The 20023-nt window shown below is 41.5% G+C and overlaps 2 protein-coding genes across 5 annotated transcripts in view; one reads left to right on the forward strand and one right to left on the reverse strand.

Moving 5' to 3' along the window:
• The window catches only part of Mrpl48 (mitochondrial ribosomal protein L48), a 40342-nt gene extending 27370 nt beyond the window's left edge, over nucleotides 1-12972 (forward strand). Inside the window, exons 6-8 of one of the 2 annotated variants that reach the window (XM_048435014.3) lie at nucleotides 2923-3025; nucleotides 4983-5072; nucleotides 12735-12972. In XM_048435014.3, coding sequence (XP_048290971.1) covers nucleotides 2923-3025; nucleotides 4983-5072; nucleotides 12735-12809 — 268 coding nt within the window. In that variant the 3' untranslated portion in view covers nucleotides 12810-12972. The remainder of the gene's footprint in view (nucleotides 1-2922; nucleotides 3026-4982; nucleotides 5073-12734) is intronic. The other variant, XM_048435015.3, reaches the window with a different exon arrangement.
• Nucleotides 12973-17543: 4571 nt separating this feature from the next.
• Nucleotides 17544-20018, reverse strand: Coa4 (cytochrome c oxidase assembly factor 4 homolog). Of its 3 annotated transcripts, none has more exons than XM_048435016.3 (2): nucleotides 19888-20018; nucleotides 17544-18112 (listed from the first exon to the last, which is right to left on the reverse strand). In XM_048435016.3, the coding sequence occupies exon 2, from the start codon at nucleotides 18100-18102 to the stop codon at nucleotides 17842-17844; it is 261 nt and encodes an 86-aa protein (XP_048290973.1). In that variant the 5' UTR covers nucleotides 18103-18112; nucleotides 19888-20018; the 3' UTR covers nucleotides 17544-17841. The 3 variants fall into 3 exon arrangements, with proteins under 3 accessions (XP_048290973.1, XP_048290974.1, XP_085539004.1); XM_048435017.3 differs by lacking the exon at nucleotides 19888-20018 and adding an exon at nucleotides 19823-19882; XM_085682878.2 differs by lacking the exon at nucleotides 19888-20018 and adding an exon at nucleotides 19726-19838.
• Nucleotides 20019-20023: the final 5 nt, after the last annotated feature.

Below are 20023 nucleotides of genomic sequence, written 5' to 3' on the forward strand. Positions count from 1 at the left end.
AAACCTATACTGAAAATTAAGGGAGGAAATATACTTAAATCATGGAGAACCATGCTTCACACTGATATATGCTCACACACCAGTTGAGATAGATTTTTCACTATTTAGGCCTCTGTCCTAGATCTTGCTGTTGTATAGCCCAGGCTAGCATTAACTCATGATCCTCCTGCCTTTACTTCCTGTATACTGAATTATGTGTACCATCATACCTGTTGTTACTGTTAATAATACAATGAGGCTGGGGAGATAGCTCGGTCAGTAAAGTGTAAGGACCTGAGTTTGATTCCCAGTTTCCACATATAAATAGCTGAGTGTGGTAGCATGTGCTTGCAATCCCAGTGCTGGGGAGACAGAGGTAGGCAGATCTCGGGGGCTCCCTAGGCAGCCTACTTAGCCTACTTGGGGAGTTCCTGGTCAGCTAGAACACCTAAGGAACAACATCCAAGGTTTATTTTCTGACCTCCATGTGCACATATACAATGGAAGCTTGTCCATGGTCCTAGATTTAAACCCAGCTTTTCCTGTCTGGTTCACAGTTCTAACAGGCATTTAATGTAGTGTTTGGTATAATTTTCAACAGTGGAAATGTGATTGTGTCCTTCCCTGCTTAAAATCTTTCCATGATCTTGGGATTAGCTAAAATCTTCTGTGGCCTGCTAGGTGCACCATGACCTGAGCACCCTTCCCCCTGTTTAACTCATCCTTTGCTCCCTCCTCTCTGCTTCAGTGCTTGATTTCTACTTCAAGACCTTTGCTTATACTGCAGAGTTTGAATATTCTTCTGCCTTTCCCTAACCCCTCACTTTTTTCCTTTCCTTTCCCTCTTTTCATCCTTCCCTCTCTCCTTTTCTTTTCTTCCTTTCTTTATTTTGAGATAGGGTTTCATGTAACACAGGTTGACCTAGAACTCACTATGTAGCTGAGGATGATCCTTCTGCCTCTCTCCAGGTGCTGGGATTAATGGTGTGTGATACTTTGTTTTAATTCCATGCTGGGGATTGAACTCAGAGCTTCATGCTTGCTAGGCAAGCTCTCTACCAACTGAGCTACATCTTCAGTCCAGTCCCAATTTTTCTTGGTTGTCATCTTGATTATTACTTCTTTAAGGAAGCTTATTAAATCCTTACGCTATATATTCAGGAGAAATAAAGGGTATACACATTTCCTTTTGTAGTATGCATTCCTTATTCTTGTATTTATTTATTTAACTATGACTTTCAGATTATGTTCTGTATTATGTCAAATTCTATAAAGTAAGAGCTGCTTCTGTCTTCATTAGTGGTCCAGTCCTAAGACCTGGCCTAGTTAAGCAGTACATTCTAGGCAGAGGGTAAATGCTGGCTGATTTAGATTGTGTTTCAACCCACATGGACATGCTTCCTAGAACAGCAGGAATAAATGGCATACTGGTTTTTGCTTCTTTCTTGGCTCTTGCGGCAAATAGCTCAGCATAAAGAGCTGTTTGTTTTACCGATTTACTTCTCTGCATTGATTGAGGTTTTCCAACTTCTAGGCATTCCCATTGTTCTGCTTTTCAGAGACGAGTTTGTTTTCTTGTGACTTTCATTTCACTTTGTTCTCTGGAGTGGGGATGGAGGTGTGGGGATAATAGCTGTGAGTTGGATCTGGGCTAGAAGAGCAGCTTGCCATCTTTGTTCTGCCCTTGGTCTGCTGTGCAGCTGCCACTCCTCCAGCAGCGGGGAGGAGAAGGTCTCTCTCAGGATTTGCCTGATTCCCTTGCTAAGCAGCTTCCTGAGCACCTCTGGGGTACCTGGGTGGGGCTACCGATGACAGAAACACTCATCAAGGAGCAGCTTCCAGGCCTGAAACTGACCTACCTATGTTTCATGGAGTGTGAAAGTAGCATTCAGCATCACTGGCTGTGAGGCCACTCCTTTCTTTCTTTCTCTTTATTTTTGTTGCTGTTGTTTTGGGAGTTTTTTGTGGGTGGGGTTTTTGTTTGTTTTTGTTTTGTTTTCTGTTTTTTGAGATAGGGTTTCTCTGTGTAGCCTTGGCTGTCCTGGAACTCAGTCTGTAGAACAGTCTGGTCTTAAACTCAGATTTCCACTCTCTGCCTCCCTAGTGCTGGGATTAAAGGCGTGTGGTACTGCTACCTGTCATTATTAGTATTTCATTTCTCTTTAGTTTGATGAACTTTTCGGTGAGATGAATGCAACATACCTTATTCTGCGTAGCCATTAGTTCAGTCTCACCACCACATCAGATCCTCAGTAGCTCACAGAGGCTCATATTGTAATTTCATTTATACATGAAGCTCAGAGGGAAGAGTGGACTGATAAATGGCAGTCTCCAAACACGCTACTCTGTTCCCCATAGAGCTTGGCCTACTGAAGCTAATAGAGCAAGTAAGCACAGACTTGACAGTAGTGATTCCCAACCTAGTGACTGAAATAATTCTGCCCCACTGGAGGGGTCCTCACAGCATTCAGTGGGTAGAGGTGGGATACATAGGCCAACTTCCACAATGAGAATGCCTGGCGTGGAACGTTACCAGTACTGACGCTGAAAGACACTGCTCCAGAGCTATTGGACATGTCGCCTTATTTCTCCGTAACACACACAGTGATCAGGGCTCACCTCCAAAGTATGCCTAAGTGCTGGGCTGTATTCCCTTAGAATCCCTTAGAATTTGTTTCAGTAGCAGCAAATATGTATCATCACCAATGTTATACACAGGGTACTGTGTCAAAGGGACACAGAAAGGCACTGAACACAATGTGTTCCCTCAGAGTTCAGAGATGTCTAGACAAGGTAAAGGTATCTGCTTACCTCAACACTGGCTGCAGGTAAGCATCCTGTAGGAGATATGATATGAAGCACTGGTTATACTCACAGATGACCCAGGTAGATGTGGTGCTGCTGGCTTGAGTGGACACTCAACAGCTAACTCTTCTTCTGCAGTTACGCGATGCCCACCAAAACCATGGAGGTGATGCGGCTACCAGACCAAGGAAACAAAATGGTCCTAGACTCAGTCCTTACCACCCATGAGCGAGTGGTTCAGGTAGGTACTCTGGGGGATCCCCAAGTCCTTTTGCTTCTCTGGTTCCCTTTCTCCATCTTTTTCTCCATCTGTCAGACTTTTTTCCATTTGTTCTTCCTGCCCTTAAATAATGGTGTACTCTATGGCTGGGTTCTTGACTCCTCCACCTCTCCTGTTATGAAATCGCATTCATTCCCCAACCATCATTGTATAACAGTACCCCTAGATGCACACACACAAATACACATAACCCTGGCCGAGCTTTAAATACAGTAGACCTGGTTGTCTAGTGAACTTTTGTGGATGTTGCACAATGTACTCCCTGTCCTCATTGTATGGAAAATACTTGTTTGGGACAATTTCCCTCTTTGTAATCCTTTGAGCCTAATGCTTAATCCTTCTTTATGTTCTGATACTTGTTCAGTATGGCACTTCATTCATTTTTGTGGCCAAGAAATATTCCGTTGTGTGAAACTTTATTTACAGTTCCATTGTATTTCCCCTTTTAGTCCACGAAAGAACCTTAACCTTATCATCAGCAGTAAGAATGTTGAGAGAGCAACACCCAAATCTAAATACCCTAATTTTAAAGTGACTTTGAAATTTTTAAGTCTTTAAATAGGAATTTGCTTATGATGTATCTTAGGTGGCTCCTACTTGCTGCCAAGGCCCATAGTGTGAAGTAGGACTTTTGTGGCACTAGCACCGTTGTGCATCCCCTCCTGCTCGTCTCTGATATCTCTTTCCCTCCAGCCACAGGAGCTTATCTGGATTTTCTAATGCTGTTATGCAGTTTACATTTTACAGAATGCTACTCTCTCAGCCCTGAAGACTGACCATGCTACTGTCTAATTCTACCAGTTTAATTCCATTTTCCTACAAGACTTCACCCAGACATTATCCACTCTTGAAGCTTTTTTTTTTTTTTTTTTTGCTAACCTTGACTGAGTTAAATGGTTATTTCTCCTGTGGGCCCTCTTAGTACTCTTTGTACCTTCCCACCACACATCTGACTCACCTCTGGATTCTCAAGACAGCCCTGACACCAACACCTGGTCAGTATGGTATCAGAGACTTCTGAGTGCCAGCCTCAGTGTCCCCTCAGGGTCCAGAAGAAGACTTATAGCAAGTGCGGGACTTAGATCTGAAGGAGAACTATGTATTTTTCCGCACCAGTTTCTTTATCTTCTCCTGCTGTTCTCTTCTTATTTTATAAAGTTTCCAGCGCAAAATAAAGACAGTTCTCTAAGCTTAGACGTCCCTTAACTTTTGAAGGTGCCAAATGTGAAAGATTCCTTTCCTGACTGCATGTCCTGCCAAATCTGGAAGATAGTTGCAGGGAGATGGCTTCTAATGTATCTCAGGGAATGAAGCGGAGATTAGACTTTGAGAACCAAGGTTACTGACTGAGGACTAAGTACAACAAAGTGGGGGGCAACCCAATATACCAGTACATGAGAAAGAATTGGGCCCAATAATCCATACTCTGCTGAATCTTGCACCAAGGAAGAGTGCTTATGGCTTCACAAGAGATCTACTGTGAGAGTGAGCCGATATACAAAAGGTGGTAGGCCCAACGCTTTGCAAACTGGATTTATCTCCATCAGAATATATTCATTCTGGTGGGTCAGCCTTCTGCTCTATAAGCTGAAATCTCACTGCATGATTCCTGAGCACCACAGCAGTATGGTAAACCCAAATTGCATCAGAACATCAGTATTGGTCTGGCTGTGACATTCCCTGCCTACAGGAACAATGGCGAGCAGACATTTCAACAAAGAGCAAGAGAAATCCTGTGGGGACTGGGGTCAGAAGCCTCTCTGAGTATCAGTCTCTCCCCCACTGGAGCTGAAAGGGAGTCCAGGCCCTGCTTGCCAGTCACCCTCTCCCCCACAGGAGTTGCTGCAGGGAAACCCAGGCTGTGTGCAAGTCACCTGACCTTCAGTGCTCTCCCTTAGACATCTTTCTTCATTTGCAGATCAGCGGTCTGAGTGCTACGTTTGCAGAGATTTTCTTGGAAATACTCCAAAGCAATCTTCCAGAAGGAGTCAGGTTGTCAGTGAGGGAGGTAGGTGTCAGTGTGGAAAGAGGCTTCTGGTGGCTTTTGTGTGCTCACAATGAGGATAAAGAAGTAAGTCAATGCTGCTTAGTTTTGAAATAACAGAGAAATGTATATTTCAGCTGCTATCAGGAGAACTGTACAGCCTGGTGGCCTTGTGACCATTATTCTGAGGCCTCTGAGGTGTCAGGAATGATGCTGTGTGTAACACAGGAGCTGGCCTCCATCACAGCATCCTGACATTAGGGACTGAGCCCATCACCTCCAGATTCTCTCTTCAGGTAGCTATAAAGCAGAAACATGTTTTAAGATTATAAACAGTATAATGAATGCAGTGGTTCTCAACCTTCATAACACTGTGACTCTTTAATACAGTTCCTCATCAGTTTCTTGTTGCTACTTCATAACTAATTTTGCTACTGTTATGAATCAATGTAAATATCTGTGTTTTCTGATGGTCTTAGGCAACCCCTGTGAAAGGGTCATTTGACCCCCAAAGGGATCTCGATCCACAGGTTGAGAATCACTGCATCAGGGCATTACCTTAGAGAGACATTTTCTAGACCACCAATGTATGATTATAGCTCCATTGAATGTATCTGGTAAAGAATGAGAAGCTTGCAGAAATAAGCAACATTAGCCTAAATACTGGGTTCGGATCTAGTTGCCATGACAATCATTCTTATGATACAGCTTGCATTATGTCATTTTAGCCTGGTATATTGCTTCATCTAGCTCCCCTTGTAATGTTCATACCTGTCTGGTGATTATTTCAGTTTCACAGAGATCTGCATATAAGGTGAAAATGTGCTGGTTGTGCTAAAAAATACTGCAGTTCCTGTGCATATAATCCTAGCACTGAGGAGGCAAAAACAGAAAGATTGAGGTTTGAGGCCAGCCTGGTCTAAATAGTAGGTTCAGGGTCAGCCTGGTCTATATACCAAGACCCTGTCTCAAAAAAGCAGACAAGACTGATGAGATGGCCCAGCAGGTAAAAAGGTTCTTGCCGCCAAACCTGACAGCCTGAGGTCAATTCCCAGGACCAAGGTGGAGGGAGAGAACTGACTTTCAAATGTTGCCCTTACTTCCATGTGGGTAAACATGCACACACGTGCACGCACGCGCACACACACACACACACACACACACACACACACACACAATCATTCAAAAAAAGAGGCAGAGTTCTAGGCCAGCCTGGACTACAGAGTGAGTTCCAGAACAGCCAGAAGTACTATGAGAGAAACCCTGTCTCATAAAACAAACAAAAAATCCATTGAACAAGACTCCTAGGACAGAGAGAGCCAGAGGAAACAAGCTCTACTGGGAGCAGAAGCCAGGAACAAATCCAGCTCTGAAAGCCAATCCAGTCCTGGGACACTGGAAGACCAGGATTGAGCCAACGACCTGACTCAGAGTCTGCAACCTCCACCAGAACTGGAGTGGGACTGAACCAGTTACCTAAGACACAGAGAACAAGCTCCACCAGGAGCAAACCCAGCCCTGAGACACGAGTGGATCAGAACTTACCCAGTGACCAGATCCAGATCCAGAGTCAGTGATCTCCACCAGAACAGGTCTAAATGGAGATTCAGACCAAGATTTACAGAAACAGATCAAAGCCAGCAGCCTAGGCCAAAGTAGGCCTGAGACAGCAAACTCCAAGGGAGCAGACACAGGAGCACTGAGCTACCTCCAGGAACAGGAATAACCAACAGGGTAACTAGAACTGTGACACTGACTGTACCATGAGGAAAACCATCTTAGCTTTGGATTCACTGGCACCTAGAAGATTATTTAACAGAATCTCAGACAGCCACAAACACACCTATTAGAGGAAAAGATAAGTACAAAAGGTAAGATCACATGCTACACCACAAAGAGCAACACAATACCAGTAAAACCTAAAGACCCTACAAAAGTAAGACTTGAACAACCAAATATGGATGAACCAGAAGAAAATGATCTAAAAAATAACCTCAAGAGAATGATTGAAATTCTTAAAGATGAAATGAGAAATTACCTTAAAGAAATGGAGGAAAAAACAAACAAAAAATTGGAAGATATCAGCAAATCACTTAAAGAAAACCAAGAAAAAGAACTCAAACATATAACAGAAACTATTCAGGACTTGAAAACTCAGATAGAAAAAATAAAACACGAGCCAAAGGAAAATTATAGAAACAAATCATGAGGAAAAGAGCAGGAACCACAACTGCAAGTACGAACAACAGAATACAAGAAATGGAAGAGGGAATCTCAAGTGCTGAAGATAAAATAGAGGAAATAGATTCATCATTAAAGAAAACATTAAATCTAACAAAAGCTTAACCCAAAATATCCATGAAATATGGGACAACATGAAAAGGCCAAATCTTAGAATAGTAGATATAGAAGAAGGAGAAGAAGTTCAACTCAAAGGCACAGAAAATTTATTTAACAAAATCATACAAGAAAACTTTCTCTACCTAAAGAAAGATATGCCTGTGAAGATACAAGAAGCTTACAGAACACCATATAGATTGGATCCAAAAAGAAGTACACTCGCCACATAATAATCAAAACACTAAACATACAGAGTAAAGAAAGAATATTAAAAGCTGCAAAGGAAAAAGGCCAAGTAACATATAAAGGTAGACCTATCAGAATCACACATGACTTCTCAGTGGGGACAATGAAAGCCAGAAGGTCATGGTCAAGCATTATGCAGACATTAAGAAACCACGGATGCCAGCCCAGACTACTATACCCAGAAGAACTGTTGATCACCATAGAAGGACAAAACAAGATATTCCATGACAAATCTAGATTTCACCAATACCTAGCCACAAACCCAGTTCTACACAAAATACTAGAAGGAAAACTCCAACCCAAGGAAGATGGCTGCACCAACAAAAACACAGACAATTTATGATCTCATTACAGCAAATACCAAGAAAAAGAAAAATGCACAGATTAACATCACCAATGATGAAAACTAAATTAACAGGAGATAGCAACCACTGGTCATTAATATCCCTTAATGTAAATGGACTCAACTCACCCATAAGAAAGCACAAGCTAACAGATTAGATACAAAAACAGAATCCATCTCTCTTCTGCACACAAGAAACACATCTCAACTTCAAAGACAGACATTGTCTCAGAGTAAAAGATTGGAAAAAAATATACCACTCAAACTAAGAAACAAGCAGATGTAGCTATTCTAATATCTAACAAAATAGACTTCAAGCTAAAATCAGTCAAAAGAGACAAAGAAGGACATTTCATATTAGTCACAGGAAAAATCCATCAAGAAGAAACTTCAATACTGAACATCTATGCCCCAAATACAAGGGCACCTTCATATGTCAAAGAAACACTTCTAAAGCTTAAATCATATATTAAACCCTACACACTAATAGTGGGAGACTTCAACACTCTCCTCTCACCACTGGACAGGTCAATCAGACAAAAAATGAACAGAGAACTAAGAGAACTAACAGATGTTATGACTCAAATGGACTTAACAGACATATATAGATCATTCCATCCAAACAGAAAAGAATATACCTTCTTCTCAGTGCCTCATGGAACCTTCTCAAAAACTGATCACATAACTCAGTAACAAAACAAACCTCAACAAATACAAAAAAAATGGAATAACTCAATGTACCTTATCAGATCACCATGCTTTAAAATGAGAAGTCAACAGCAATACCAATTCCAGAAAACCCACAAACACATGGAAATTATACAATGCTCACCTGAATCATCAATGGGTCAAGGAAGAAATAAAGGAGGAAAATAAAGACTTCCTAAAATTCAATGAAAATGACCATACAACATACCCAAATTTATGGGACACAATGAAAGCAATGTTAAGAGGCAAGTTCATAGCACTAAATGCCAACATAAAGAAGCTGGAAAAATCCCACACTAGTGAATTAACAGAATATTTGAAAACTTTAGAACAAAAAGAAGCAAACTCACGTAAGAGAACTAGACGACAGGAAATAATCAAATTGAGAGCTGAAATCAACAAAATAGAAACAAAAAAACAATACAAAGAATCAATGAGACAAACAGTTGATTCTTCGAGAAAAATCAACAAAATAGACAAACCTTTATCAAAACTAACCAAAAGACAGAGAGAGAATATCCAAATTAACTAAATCAGAAATGAAAAGGGGACATAACAACAGACATGGAGGAAATATAGAGGATCCTTAGGTCATATTTTGAAAACCTGTACTCCACACAATTGAAAAACTTAAGGAAATGGACAACTTTCTGCATAAGTGTCCCGCGCTACCGTCTCGCCAGCAAGAACCACGCAGTACACATAGGATCCTTCTGCAGAAAAGCTTTATGTCTCTTGGGAGCTAGAGCATAAGCCACATGGCGGAGACCCAGATAAGATGGAACCCATCCCTTATAAAGGAAACAGACCCTGCTTCGGACGTGTCACTCTTGGATAGGTCCGCTGCTCCCAGTCCCAGGTGATGCCTCGGGAGTAGGCGGGGACTCAGTGGGAAATTACCGAGCACATGTGCGTTCACCTGGCGGTGAAGCCGGATGTCAGCGCCATCTTGATAATGGAGAATGTGGCTGCGGCCTTCTACACATAAGCATCACTTACCAAAATTAAATTAAGATCAGATAAATAAATTAAACAGACCTATAACTGCTGAAGAAATAGAAACAGTCATCAAAACTCTCCCAACCAAAAAAGCCCAGGATCAGACGGTTTCAGCTCAGAATTCTACAAAATTTTCAAAGAGGAACTAATACCAGTAGTCCTCAAATTATTCCACACAGTAGAAACAGATGTAATATTGCCAAACTCTTCTTATGAGGCAACAATTACCATGATACCCAAACCACAGAAAGACAATACTAAGAGAATTACAGACCAATCTCACTCATAAACATTGATGCAAAAATACTAGCAAATCGAATCCAAAGCACATCAGAAACATCATCCACCATGACCAAGTTGGCTTCATCCCACAGATGCAGGGATGGTTCAAATACGAAAATCTGTCAACGTAATCCACCATATAAACAAGCTGAAGAAAAAAACAAAAAACACATGATCATCTCATTAGATGCCAAATGACAAAATACAACATCCCTTCATGATAAAGGTCTTGGAGAGAGCAGGGATACAAGGAACATACCTAAACATAATTAAGGTAATATACAACAAGCCAACAGCCAACATCAAACTAAATGGAGAGAAACTCCCAGTGATTCCACTGAAATCAGGAACAAGACAAGGTTGTCCACTCTCTCCATACCTATTCAATATAGTTCTTGAGGTCCTAGCTAGAGCAATAAGACACCAGAGGGAGATCAAGGGGATAAAAATTGGAAAAGAAGTCAAACTCTCACTGTTTGCTGATGATATGATAGTTTACATAAGTGATCCCAAAAAAGTCTACCAAGGAACTTCTACAACTCAGAAGCACTTTCAGCAATGTAGCAGGATTAACTAAAAAAAAAAAAAATCAGTAGCCCTCCTATACACAGATGATAAAAGGGCTGAGGAAGAAATCAGAGAATCAAGACCCTTCACAATAGCCACAAATAGCATAAAATATCTCAGCGTAACTCTAACCAAAAAAGTGGAAGACTTGTATGACAATAACTTTAAGTCTTTGAAGAAAGAAATTGAAGAAGACACCAGAAAGTAGAAAGACCCCCCCATGCTTGGGTAAGCAGAATTAATATAGTAAAAATAGCAATCTTACCAAAAGCAGTCTACAGATTCAAAGCAATGCCCATCAAAATCCTAGCAAAATTCTTCAAAGACCTTGAAAAACGGTACTGACCTTCATTTGGAAAAACAGAAAAACCCAGGATAGCCAAAACAATCCTGGGCAATAAAAGAACCTCTGGAGGCATCACAATCCCTGACTTCAAACTCTACTACAGAGCCACAGTACTGAAAACAACCTGGTACTGGCATAAGAACAGATAGGAGAACCAATGGAACCAAATAGAAGACCCGGATATCAATCCACACATTTTCGAACATCTGATATTTGATAAAGAAGCAAAAAATATCAAATGGAAAAAAAAGCATATTTAACAAGTGGTGCTGGCATAACTGGATATCAACATGTAGAAGAATGAAAATAGACCCATATCTATCACCATGCAGAAAACTCAAGTCCAAATGGATCAAAGACCTCAACATAAAGCCAGCTACACTGAACCTTATAGAAGAGAAAGTGGGACGTATACTTGAACGCATTGGCACAAGGAACCACTTCCTAAATAGAACCCCAGGAGCACAGATACTGAGAGAAACAATTAATAAATGGGACCTCCTGAAACTGAAAAGCTTCTGTAAAAAGCAAAGGACATGGTCAACAAGACAAAACGACAGCTTACAGAATGGGAAAAGATCTTCACTAACCCCACATCAGACAGAGGTCTGATCTCCAAAATATACAAAGAACTCAAGAAATTGGACACCAAAAGATCACATAATCCAATAAAAAAAAATGGAGTACAGACCTAAACAGAGAACTCTCAACAGAGGAATCTAAAATGGCTGAAAGACATTTAAGGAAATGTTCAACATCCTTAGTCATCAGAGAAATGCACATCAAAACAACTCTGAGATTCCATCTTATACCTGTAAGAATGGCCAAGATCAAAAACACTGGTGACAACTTATGCTCGAGAAGTTGTAGGGAAAAGGGAACACTTCTGCATTGCTGGTGGGAATGCAAGCTGATACAACTCACTTTGGATGTCAGTGTGGCGATTTCTCAAAAATTAGGAAACAACCAGTAATACTTTTGGGTATATATTCAAAGGATGCTCAATCGTGCCACAAGGACATTTGCTCAACTATGTTCATAGCAGCTTTGTTTGTCATAGCCAGAACCTGGAAACAACCTAAATGCCCCTCGATCGAAGAATGTATAAAAAAAAAAAAAAAGTAGTACATTTACACAATGGAGTACTACACAGCAGAAAAAATAACGACAGCTTGAATTTTGCAGGAAAATGGATGGAACTAGAAAACATTATTTTGAGTGAGGTAACCCAGACACAAAGACAATTATCACATGTACTTACTCATAGGTGGTTTTTAAACATAAAGCAAAGAAAGTCAGCCAAAACACAATCCCAGAGAACTTAGACAACAATACAGACACTAAAAGAGACTTACATAGATATAATCTACATGGGAAGTAGAAAGTATAAAATGACAAGATCTCCCGAGTAAATTGGGAGCATGGGGACCTTGAGGAAGGGTTGAAGTGGGGAGGGGAGAGGCAGGGAGGGGAGCAGAGAAAAATGTAGAGCTCAGTAAATATCGTGGAAAAAAAAAAAACCAAAGTTTTTAAACCATATGGCTCAGTGGTAGTGTTTACCTCTTATGTGAAAGGCCCTGGTCTCTAACATACAAAATCAAATAAATATAACCAGAAAACTTCTGTTGTAATACTTATAGCACCCTGTTTACATGTCTGTCTTGTCTCAGCATACTAAGAGGAAGTGTGGTTCCACCTTGATTCCTGGTAGCCACTTCAAATCTGGGTCATGCTGCATACTCATTGAATTATTCTCTGCAGAGCTGCCCAAGGACCCTTTTTGGAGGTGCATTTGTATGTATGGGCAATAAAAGTTCTGTAGTGATTACCATTTGTTTTCTTTTCCTTGTCCTAGCACACCGAAGAAGACTTCAAGGGAAGGTTCAAAGCTCGGCCAGAACTGGAGGAATTGTTGGCCAAGTTGAACTAAACACTGCAAGCCCTCTAATATCATTATCAGCCTCAGAGAAGCTCTTTCTGCGTGAAGACACAAGCCAAGAGAATGAGTGTTCATACTGGGAACACCTCCTATGTCTTTGGCATTTGGTGCTTGCCAGTTACCACTTGCCTAATAAAATCTGCTATTACTTCTGTGTGTGTGTGTGTGTGTGTGTGTGTGTGTGTGTGTGTGTGTGTGTGTTTGTGTGTGTGTGTAGCAATTATCCTGTAAAGTTTTGTTTTGTTTTGTTTTGTTTTTTGAGACAGGGTTTCTCTGTGTAACAGTCCTGGCTGTCCTGGAAGTAGCTCTGTAGACCAGGCTAGCATCAAACTATCTTTAAGGAATTCTGTTTCTCCTTGTCTAAACATGTTTTCATTCCACCATACTTTTTCAGTTAGTGTGAACTCATGTTTTAAAGCAATCTAGTATAAGCTAATTGTTTATGTGTTTGTTTGTTTGAGTCAAGGTCTCTATGTAGCCCTTAACTGTTTTGGAACTTGCGATATAGACAAGGGTAGCCTCAAATGCACAGAAATCCACCTGCCTCCTTGCTCCCAACTCCCACCCCCTAAATTCTGGGATTAAAGATGTGTGCCACTGTGCACACTTGGCACTGTGCATGACTTGGCACGCCTTTAATCCCAGCACTTGGGAGGCAGAGACAGACATTGAGTTCAAGGCCAGCCTGGTCTACCAAGTGAGTTCCAGGACAGACTACAAAGCTACGGAGAAACCCTGTCTCGAAAAAAAAATTATATCTTTATATAGATATAGAGACATGTAGCTCTATAATGAATTAGAGTTTACAACATAAGTGAACTCTGTACTTATCTATTTTCTGTTGCTTTAATGAAGTTCCCGAGGCCGGGTTCTTTGTAAAGATAAAGACTCAACCAATTGTGATAATACACACCTGTACTCCCAGCACTTAGGAGGTAAAGGCAAGAGGATTAGGAGTTCAGGGTCATTTTCAGGTACATAATGACTTCAAGGGCAGCGTGGCTCACATGAGACTCTTATCTACATACATGCATATGTACATACATAAAAGATACTTGGTAAGTGTGGTGGCATATATCATCCCAGTATTCGGGAGGTTGAAGCAGAAGCATTGCCAAGTTCAAAAAATTGATCTTGGTCAGGGGTCAGCCAGCTATGGTCTATGAATCAAATCCTACCTTTGCCTATTTTTAGTTTTTTGTTTTTTCAAGACAGAGTCTCACTATGTAGCTCTGGCTATCCTGGAATTCACTATGTAGCCCAGCCTGGCCTTGAACTCAGAGATCTGCTTGCCAAGAACTGGGATTAAAAGTGTGGACCACTATTTCTGGCCCTATTTTTGTTGTATAATAATTTATTGTGGTAACATTTACATGCCACAGAACTAGTGATTGTAGGACTGGAAAGGTGGCTTGGTGGGTAAAGATGCTTGCTGCCAAGCCTTGTGACCTCCCTTTGGCTCCTGGGACTTACAAGGTAGAAAGAACCAACTCCTGAAAGTCATCTGCTGACCTCTGAATGTCACACACACACACACAAAACAAATGTGTAATAATACAATCTAAATTAGCCATTTTGAAATGCACATTTCAGTGTTCTATAGTATATTCACAATACTGTGTAATCACTTCTTGTCTGGTTCAACTTCCTGTTAGTCAGTAAAAGTTTGTTGGAAGAGTCATGATCATCTACTTACTGTTGCCTCTGACTGCACTGGGGTGCAGTGGGTGAGTTGAGCAGTCACACAAATGCCAGCTGTCTTGCCCATTGTAAACTCTGTCAAATCTTTGGCTAAATCATTGTTTCTCAGACTGCTAGTCAGGGTTTCTGAGCACTAATCACTAGACTACAGTCAGATTTTTTTCATCCCGTACATAAGGAGCAAAGGTTTTGACTTTGTATCTTACCAATTCCCAGATGATGATGCTGTTACTTCTCTGGGGATGTCTACTCTAGGAGACTACTGTGCTTGCTTCTCTAAGCATCAGTGTCTGTTGTGGGTGACCGATCCTAGCTCCCCTCAGCCAGCATGATAAAGGTGAACAACTGATTCTACAGTGTGCTATGCTGGCAGGATATGCTGTTCAGCAGGTAGTCCACACTCTGTAGCCCAGTCTGCCCTTGAGCTCAGGAAAGCAATCCTACTGTCTCAGCTTCCCTTGCTGGGATTAGAGTGAGCCAACACTCCCAAACTCATGTGTTATTTTATTCTCTGGTGGTGCTGGGGAACAAACAGGGTTTTGTCCTTGTCAGGTTGTGCTTTCTTCCACTGAGGCAATCCCTGCCTTTAGTTACTTGCTATACTACCCAGGCTGGCCTCTAACCTGTGAGTTTCCTCTTTCATGCCTAGATGTTTCTTTAACTGAAAAAAAAAAAAAACATAAAAATGCCGATGCTTAATTGCTGTAATTGTAAAGGATTTTCTTAAAATATGTCCACATATGCCTGTACTATACTTCAATTTTTTTGATTTTTTTGTTTTGTTTTGAGACAAGGTTTCTATGTATAGCTTTGGAACCTGTCCTGGAACTCACTCTGTAAACCAGGCTGGCCTCAAACTCATAGAGATCCTCCTGCCTCTGCCTCCCTAAGTGCTGAGATTAAAGGCGTGCGCCATCACCGCCTGGCAACCAAGCTTCCAGTTTATCCCCTTCCTCCTACTCTCTCACCCTCCCTCTGTACTCTCTCATTCAGGAGATTTTCCGCTTCCTTCATGGTACATTGTTTAACTAAATGCATTTCCACTTATAGTGAGAGTTTATTAGGACACATTCCCATTACAGATTGGAATACAGAGCAACTGTGTCCTTACTGATGGGAATTTACCCTATGACTGTGCTGCATACTGCAGGACACACAGCACATGCATCTTATAACACGTATTCAGTAGAGGCTCTTATGAAACGGGTTTGTATATTTTGGGTTTTTTATATTTAGTTTTTTTCTTGAGATAGGTCCTCACACTGTAGCTATGGCTGTCCTGAAACTCAGTGTAGCCCAGACTGGCTACAGTCCTCCTGTTTCAGCCTTGCTGCAATTATAGGCATGTGTCACTGCAGCCAGCTTTGTATATTTAAATAGTTTAGAGTCCACCAAATTGTCCTCCAAAAAGTTAGTGCTCTCCTCACAAGAATGACTCTGTTCCTTTCTCCACGAATACTGGTCACTTCATTTGCCAGCAGGATCAACTAACATTTTATGTTAAAAGAGTGTGGGTTTTTTTTGTTTGATTGTCTGTAATAGAGCACCTATTTATATTTTCCTATGATCTCAAGCATATTCTTCTTTTTTAAATAATCTCATTTTATTGGTTAGGCTAGACTAAAACTTACTATGTAGCCCAGGCTGGCCTCAAACTTATGAGTGATTTTTCTGCCTCAGCCTCCTAAATGCTGGGATATAAGTAGGAATGGGCCTCAGTCCAGCCAGTGTTTACTTTCTTCTTGTCTTTTCTTACTGACCTTGATGTACTTTGCATTTGTTCCAGATGGTAATTCTTCCAACATTACAAATAAGTAATGTGTACTTCAATTTTAAAAGTCCCTCTTTTTACCTCTGGGATTTTTTTTTATTTATTTATTTTTGACAGAATCTCACTATGTAGCTATAGCTGTCCTGGGGCTGATCTAAAAATCAGAGAACCACCTCCCTCTGCCTTGAGTACAGGGATTAAAGGCGTGCACCATCTCTGAGATTTGTGCCGATACCCCAATGCACACTACCCGCCCCACTGCTGACTCAACTCAAAGCAAGAGTGGACCAGCAGAGATGCAGCTCTATCTACTCACTTGGTCTTCAACTTGAAACAGGGCTTTTACTCTTCACTAAACTTCTCTACTTTCTGTCTGTCTTCCCTAACATTTCTGCACACAAGGCTCAAGTAGGTGTTGGGGTCTACCAGACTTGGACCGCTTACATATAGATGCCTGAGAGATGTTTGTTAATAATGATTTTTTTAAAAAAAAAAAAAAAACAAGCTTCTGTGGCAGACTCACCTTCCAAACCCTTTCCCATTTCCAATAACTTCCAGGGGCATGCAGAAACAGATTTCGTGGTTTCACTGAATAAAAATGAACAACTGCTGATGTTGTAAACAGGAAACAGCACCCCAGAGAAGGCATTATCAGCTCTGTCAAACTGTTGTCAAGTAGGAACATAAGCTCTATGTTGATAGTGGTTCCATTTTTCCAAAGGTCAAAGTCTGTACTTTAATGTCAAACATACTTCCAAAATGTCAGATAAGCTTTGTGTGTTGGTAGGATAGGGGCAGGCTCTGAATCTGTTACACAGAGCCTGGCATACAACAAGTACTCAGCTGAATATGTTTCCTCAATAGGTGTGGTAGCACGTACCTGTAATCTTAGTATGTGGGGTGGAGGCAGGAGGATCACGAGTTTAAGGTGATCCTTGGCTATACAGAAAGTTCAAGGTCAGTCTGGACTACATAGAATCCGTCTTTTAAAAAATGTTTCTCTATTAGCTCCTGACCCCCATTAAACTGAATATAAAACACCCAGAAAAGATAAAGGCTCTTCTGTCACTGTTGGAAACTGAGTTTGCTATTTGAACGTCGCTTAAACAGCTATTTCTGCCTCTTGCACTAGTCTCTAAGCAACAGGAAGGTCACATAACTCTTCAAATTGCACATCACTAACACAATGCCTTAGAAACACTTGCTGTTGTTAGATTTGTGACTGAAAAACAAAGGCCTGATTGAGCAACCAATTTACCTTTAGGTTGTGAATTTACTTACAAAGTACTTGGCACACTCAAGAGGTAGGATGGAGGGGGTGGTCCATATCCCAATTTTAAATACAAGTATGGGTGGAACAGGAAAAGTGAAGATGTGTCTGATCTGATCATAGAGTAAAAACAGCTCATGGTGCTTTCAACCCTAGTGCCAAAGACGGTCCAAATTATTTATCTCCTATTGCACACTCTACTACTTAGGATTTCTTCTTCCCAGGGTCGCTCTGGGTGCTTATTTCTTCAAGGTCAGTCTGTGGGATGATGGTTTAGGGTCTCAGTGTTGAGCACTGGCTTGCTCTTTCCTCCTCTGCAGTTCCTCGCGCCGTCTTGCCTGCTGTGCACTCATGCAATCCTTGAATGCCTGCACTTGTGGCTGGCACTGACGCCAGTCCTGGTGTTGGGCCATGCACTCCTGCACTGCAAAGTGGAAGGAAGCACAGCCAGAGCGGGTGATCAGCTGGTCCAGTGGGTCTTCTTCCTCGTCTTCTTTCTTCAGCTGTCGGGTCCAGTTATGGCCTTGTGGGGCTGCTGACATCTTGAGGAACCTAGAATATCAACACAGACAAGGTTAACATACAGATATGACTATACACATCTTCCTGCTCATAAACAATATAGTCCAAGCTGCACTCTGTGGCCTGCTTATATGCCTGTCTCCCTTAGAGACTAAGTTTTTTAAAGTCAAATACTGAACTTTATTTACCATAGGACCTCCACCCCCAGTCGGAAGCTTGGCAGAGAGAGGGTCTGCAAAATGATTTGAGCAGAACTGAGATAAAGGTATCTAAGCTCAGTGGTGTCTGCTAGTGGAATGCAAATTATATGAAATAGCCATTTTTTTTGAAGACTCCATTTCTGATCTACCTCAAAAGAACCAGCCTTTCTTCTTTCTTCTAGAAGAATAATATCAAACACTTTGAAGGGAATCCAAGTACATGCAAGATTGACACACAGGACTGAGAGTTCAGTGTAGTTGTAGCACAAGGCACATGAAGGCTGGGCAATAGGTGAGTCTGTGGGGTATGAAGTTACTCAGTCAGCAATATCCTAATGTGAAGTGTGTTTGCCCAGACTGTTCCCCAGAATCATCTGCTTCAGTACCCCCACAGAATGCAGCAAGGAGGAAAGGCTTCAATAGAGATGACTTTCACCTTTGCACAAGCTTTATGATGGGCTGTAAATGAGTTAAAAGGACTCTAAATGCCTCTTCTCTGCCTCATTCATTAACTGATGGTAACTGAGAGTTGTGTGCCAGCTACTATGTTGAGAGTGTACAAGCATGACCAGATTAGAGACAGCTCCTGCCCTCGTGGAGTTTAAAATATAGACAGCTGGGAAGACAGGGGCAGGAATAAGCCTGGAGAACTTCCTAGAGCAATGTTTCTCAACTTGTGGGTCGAGACCCCTCTACGGGTTGAAAGACCCTTTCATGGGGGTCGTATATCAGATATTCTGCATATCAGATATTTATATTATGATTCATAATCATTGCAAATTTACAGTTATGAAGTAACAATGAAATAATTTTATGGTTGGGGCAACCACACTATGAGAAACTGAATTGAAGGGTTGCAGCATCAGGAAAGTTGATATCCGCTGTTCTAGAGGAAATGACTTCCAGGCTGAAATTCAGGGATGATTAGGTGATAACCAGACATGGAAAAACTGTTTCTGGCAAGAGGTAGAAAGACAGCATTGGACACGTGGAATCAAAAGTTCGGTCACTGGGCTGAAGGTGTTGTTTGGTGGTAGAGCAAATGTCAAACATGGAAGAGTTCATTGACCACAAAACAATAAAACACTTCAGTAACTGGAGAAAACAGTTGAGCAGGAAATGAAAACTGAAAGAAATGAGTAAATGACTGACCAGCAAAGTTTCATAATCCATGTTAGGAGTTTAAGACTATTATGAGGAAAAGGAGTAAGGCACAAAAAGGATTAAAGCGCTCCATTTCTGTATAAACCTCACTTGCACAATAAAAGGGAAAATGACTTTGAAATACATTGACTGGAAGCCTGCCCCATTGGGTGGAATCACCAGCAAGTGATACACACAAAAACAGCTTTGAGATTTACTAGATAGACTCAGAAAATGTTAAATACAGTCTACACCCAATACTTGTTGCCCACGGTATTCCTTGAATGAAAGGAGTTAGACCCATGCTCAGAGATGGCAGACAGCTTGGTTTCTAGAAAAGCATGACAACAGGTGGAAGCAGAGAAATAAAGGTATCCAGGTCCACTGAAGCACCCACCACTCCCAGTTTCGGGCGCACTCCCCACGGTGCCTCAGACGCGAGGGTGAGTGCGCAGGGCTCACCTTCCGGTGCAGAAGAGCGTGCGAACAGGTTCCGCCGTAGGCTCTCGGCTCTGCAGGAACTGATGTCTCTCTAGTTCTCTCCGCAGGAAACGGACCTTCGCGGGGGTGCACACACGGAAGTATGGAACCCTCTGCA

This window comes from Myodes glareolus, chromosome 24 (genome assembly GCF_982192425.1).
Source record: "Myodes glareolus chromosome 24, mMyoGla1.1, whole genome shotgun sequence".
Lineage (NCBI taxonomy): Eukaryota > Metazoa > Chordata > Mammalia > Rodentia > Cricetidae > Myodes > Myodes glareolus.

Excerpts from the sequence above, each read along its gene's own strand:
- Coa4 (XM_048435016.3), bottom strand. The coding sequence starts at position 18,102 with ATGTCAGCAGCCCCACAAGGCCATAACTGGACCCGACAGCTGAAGAAA.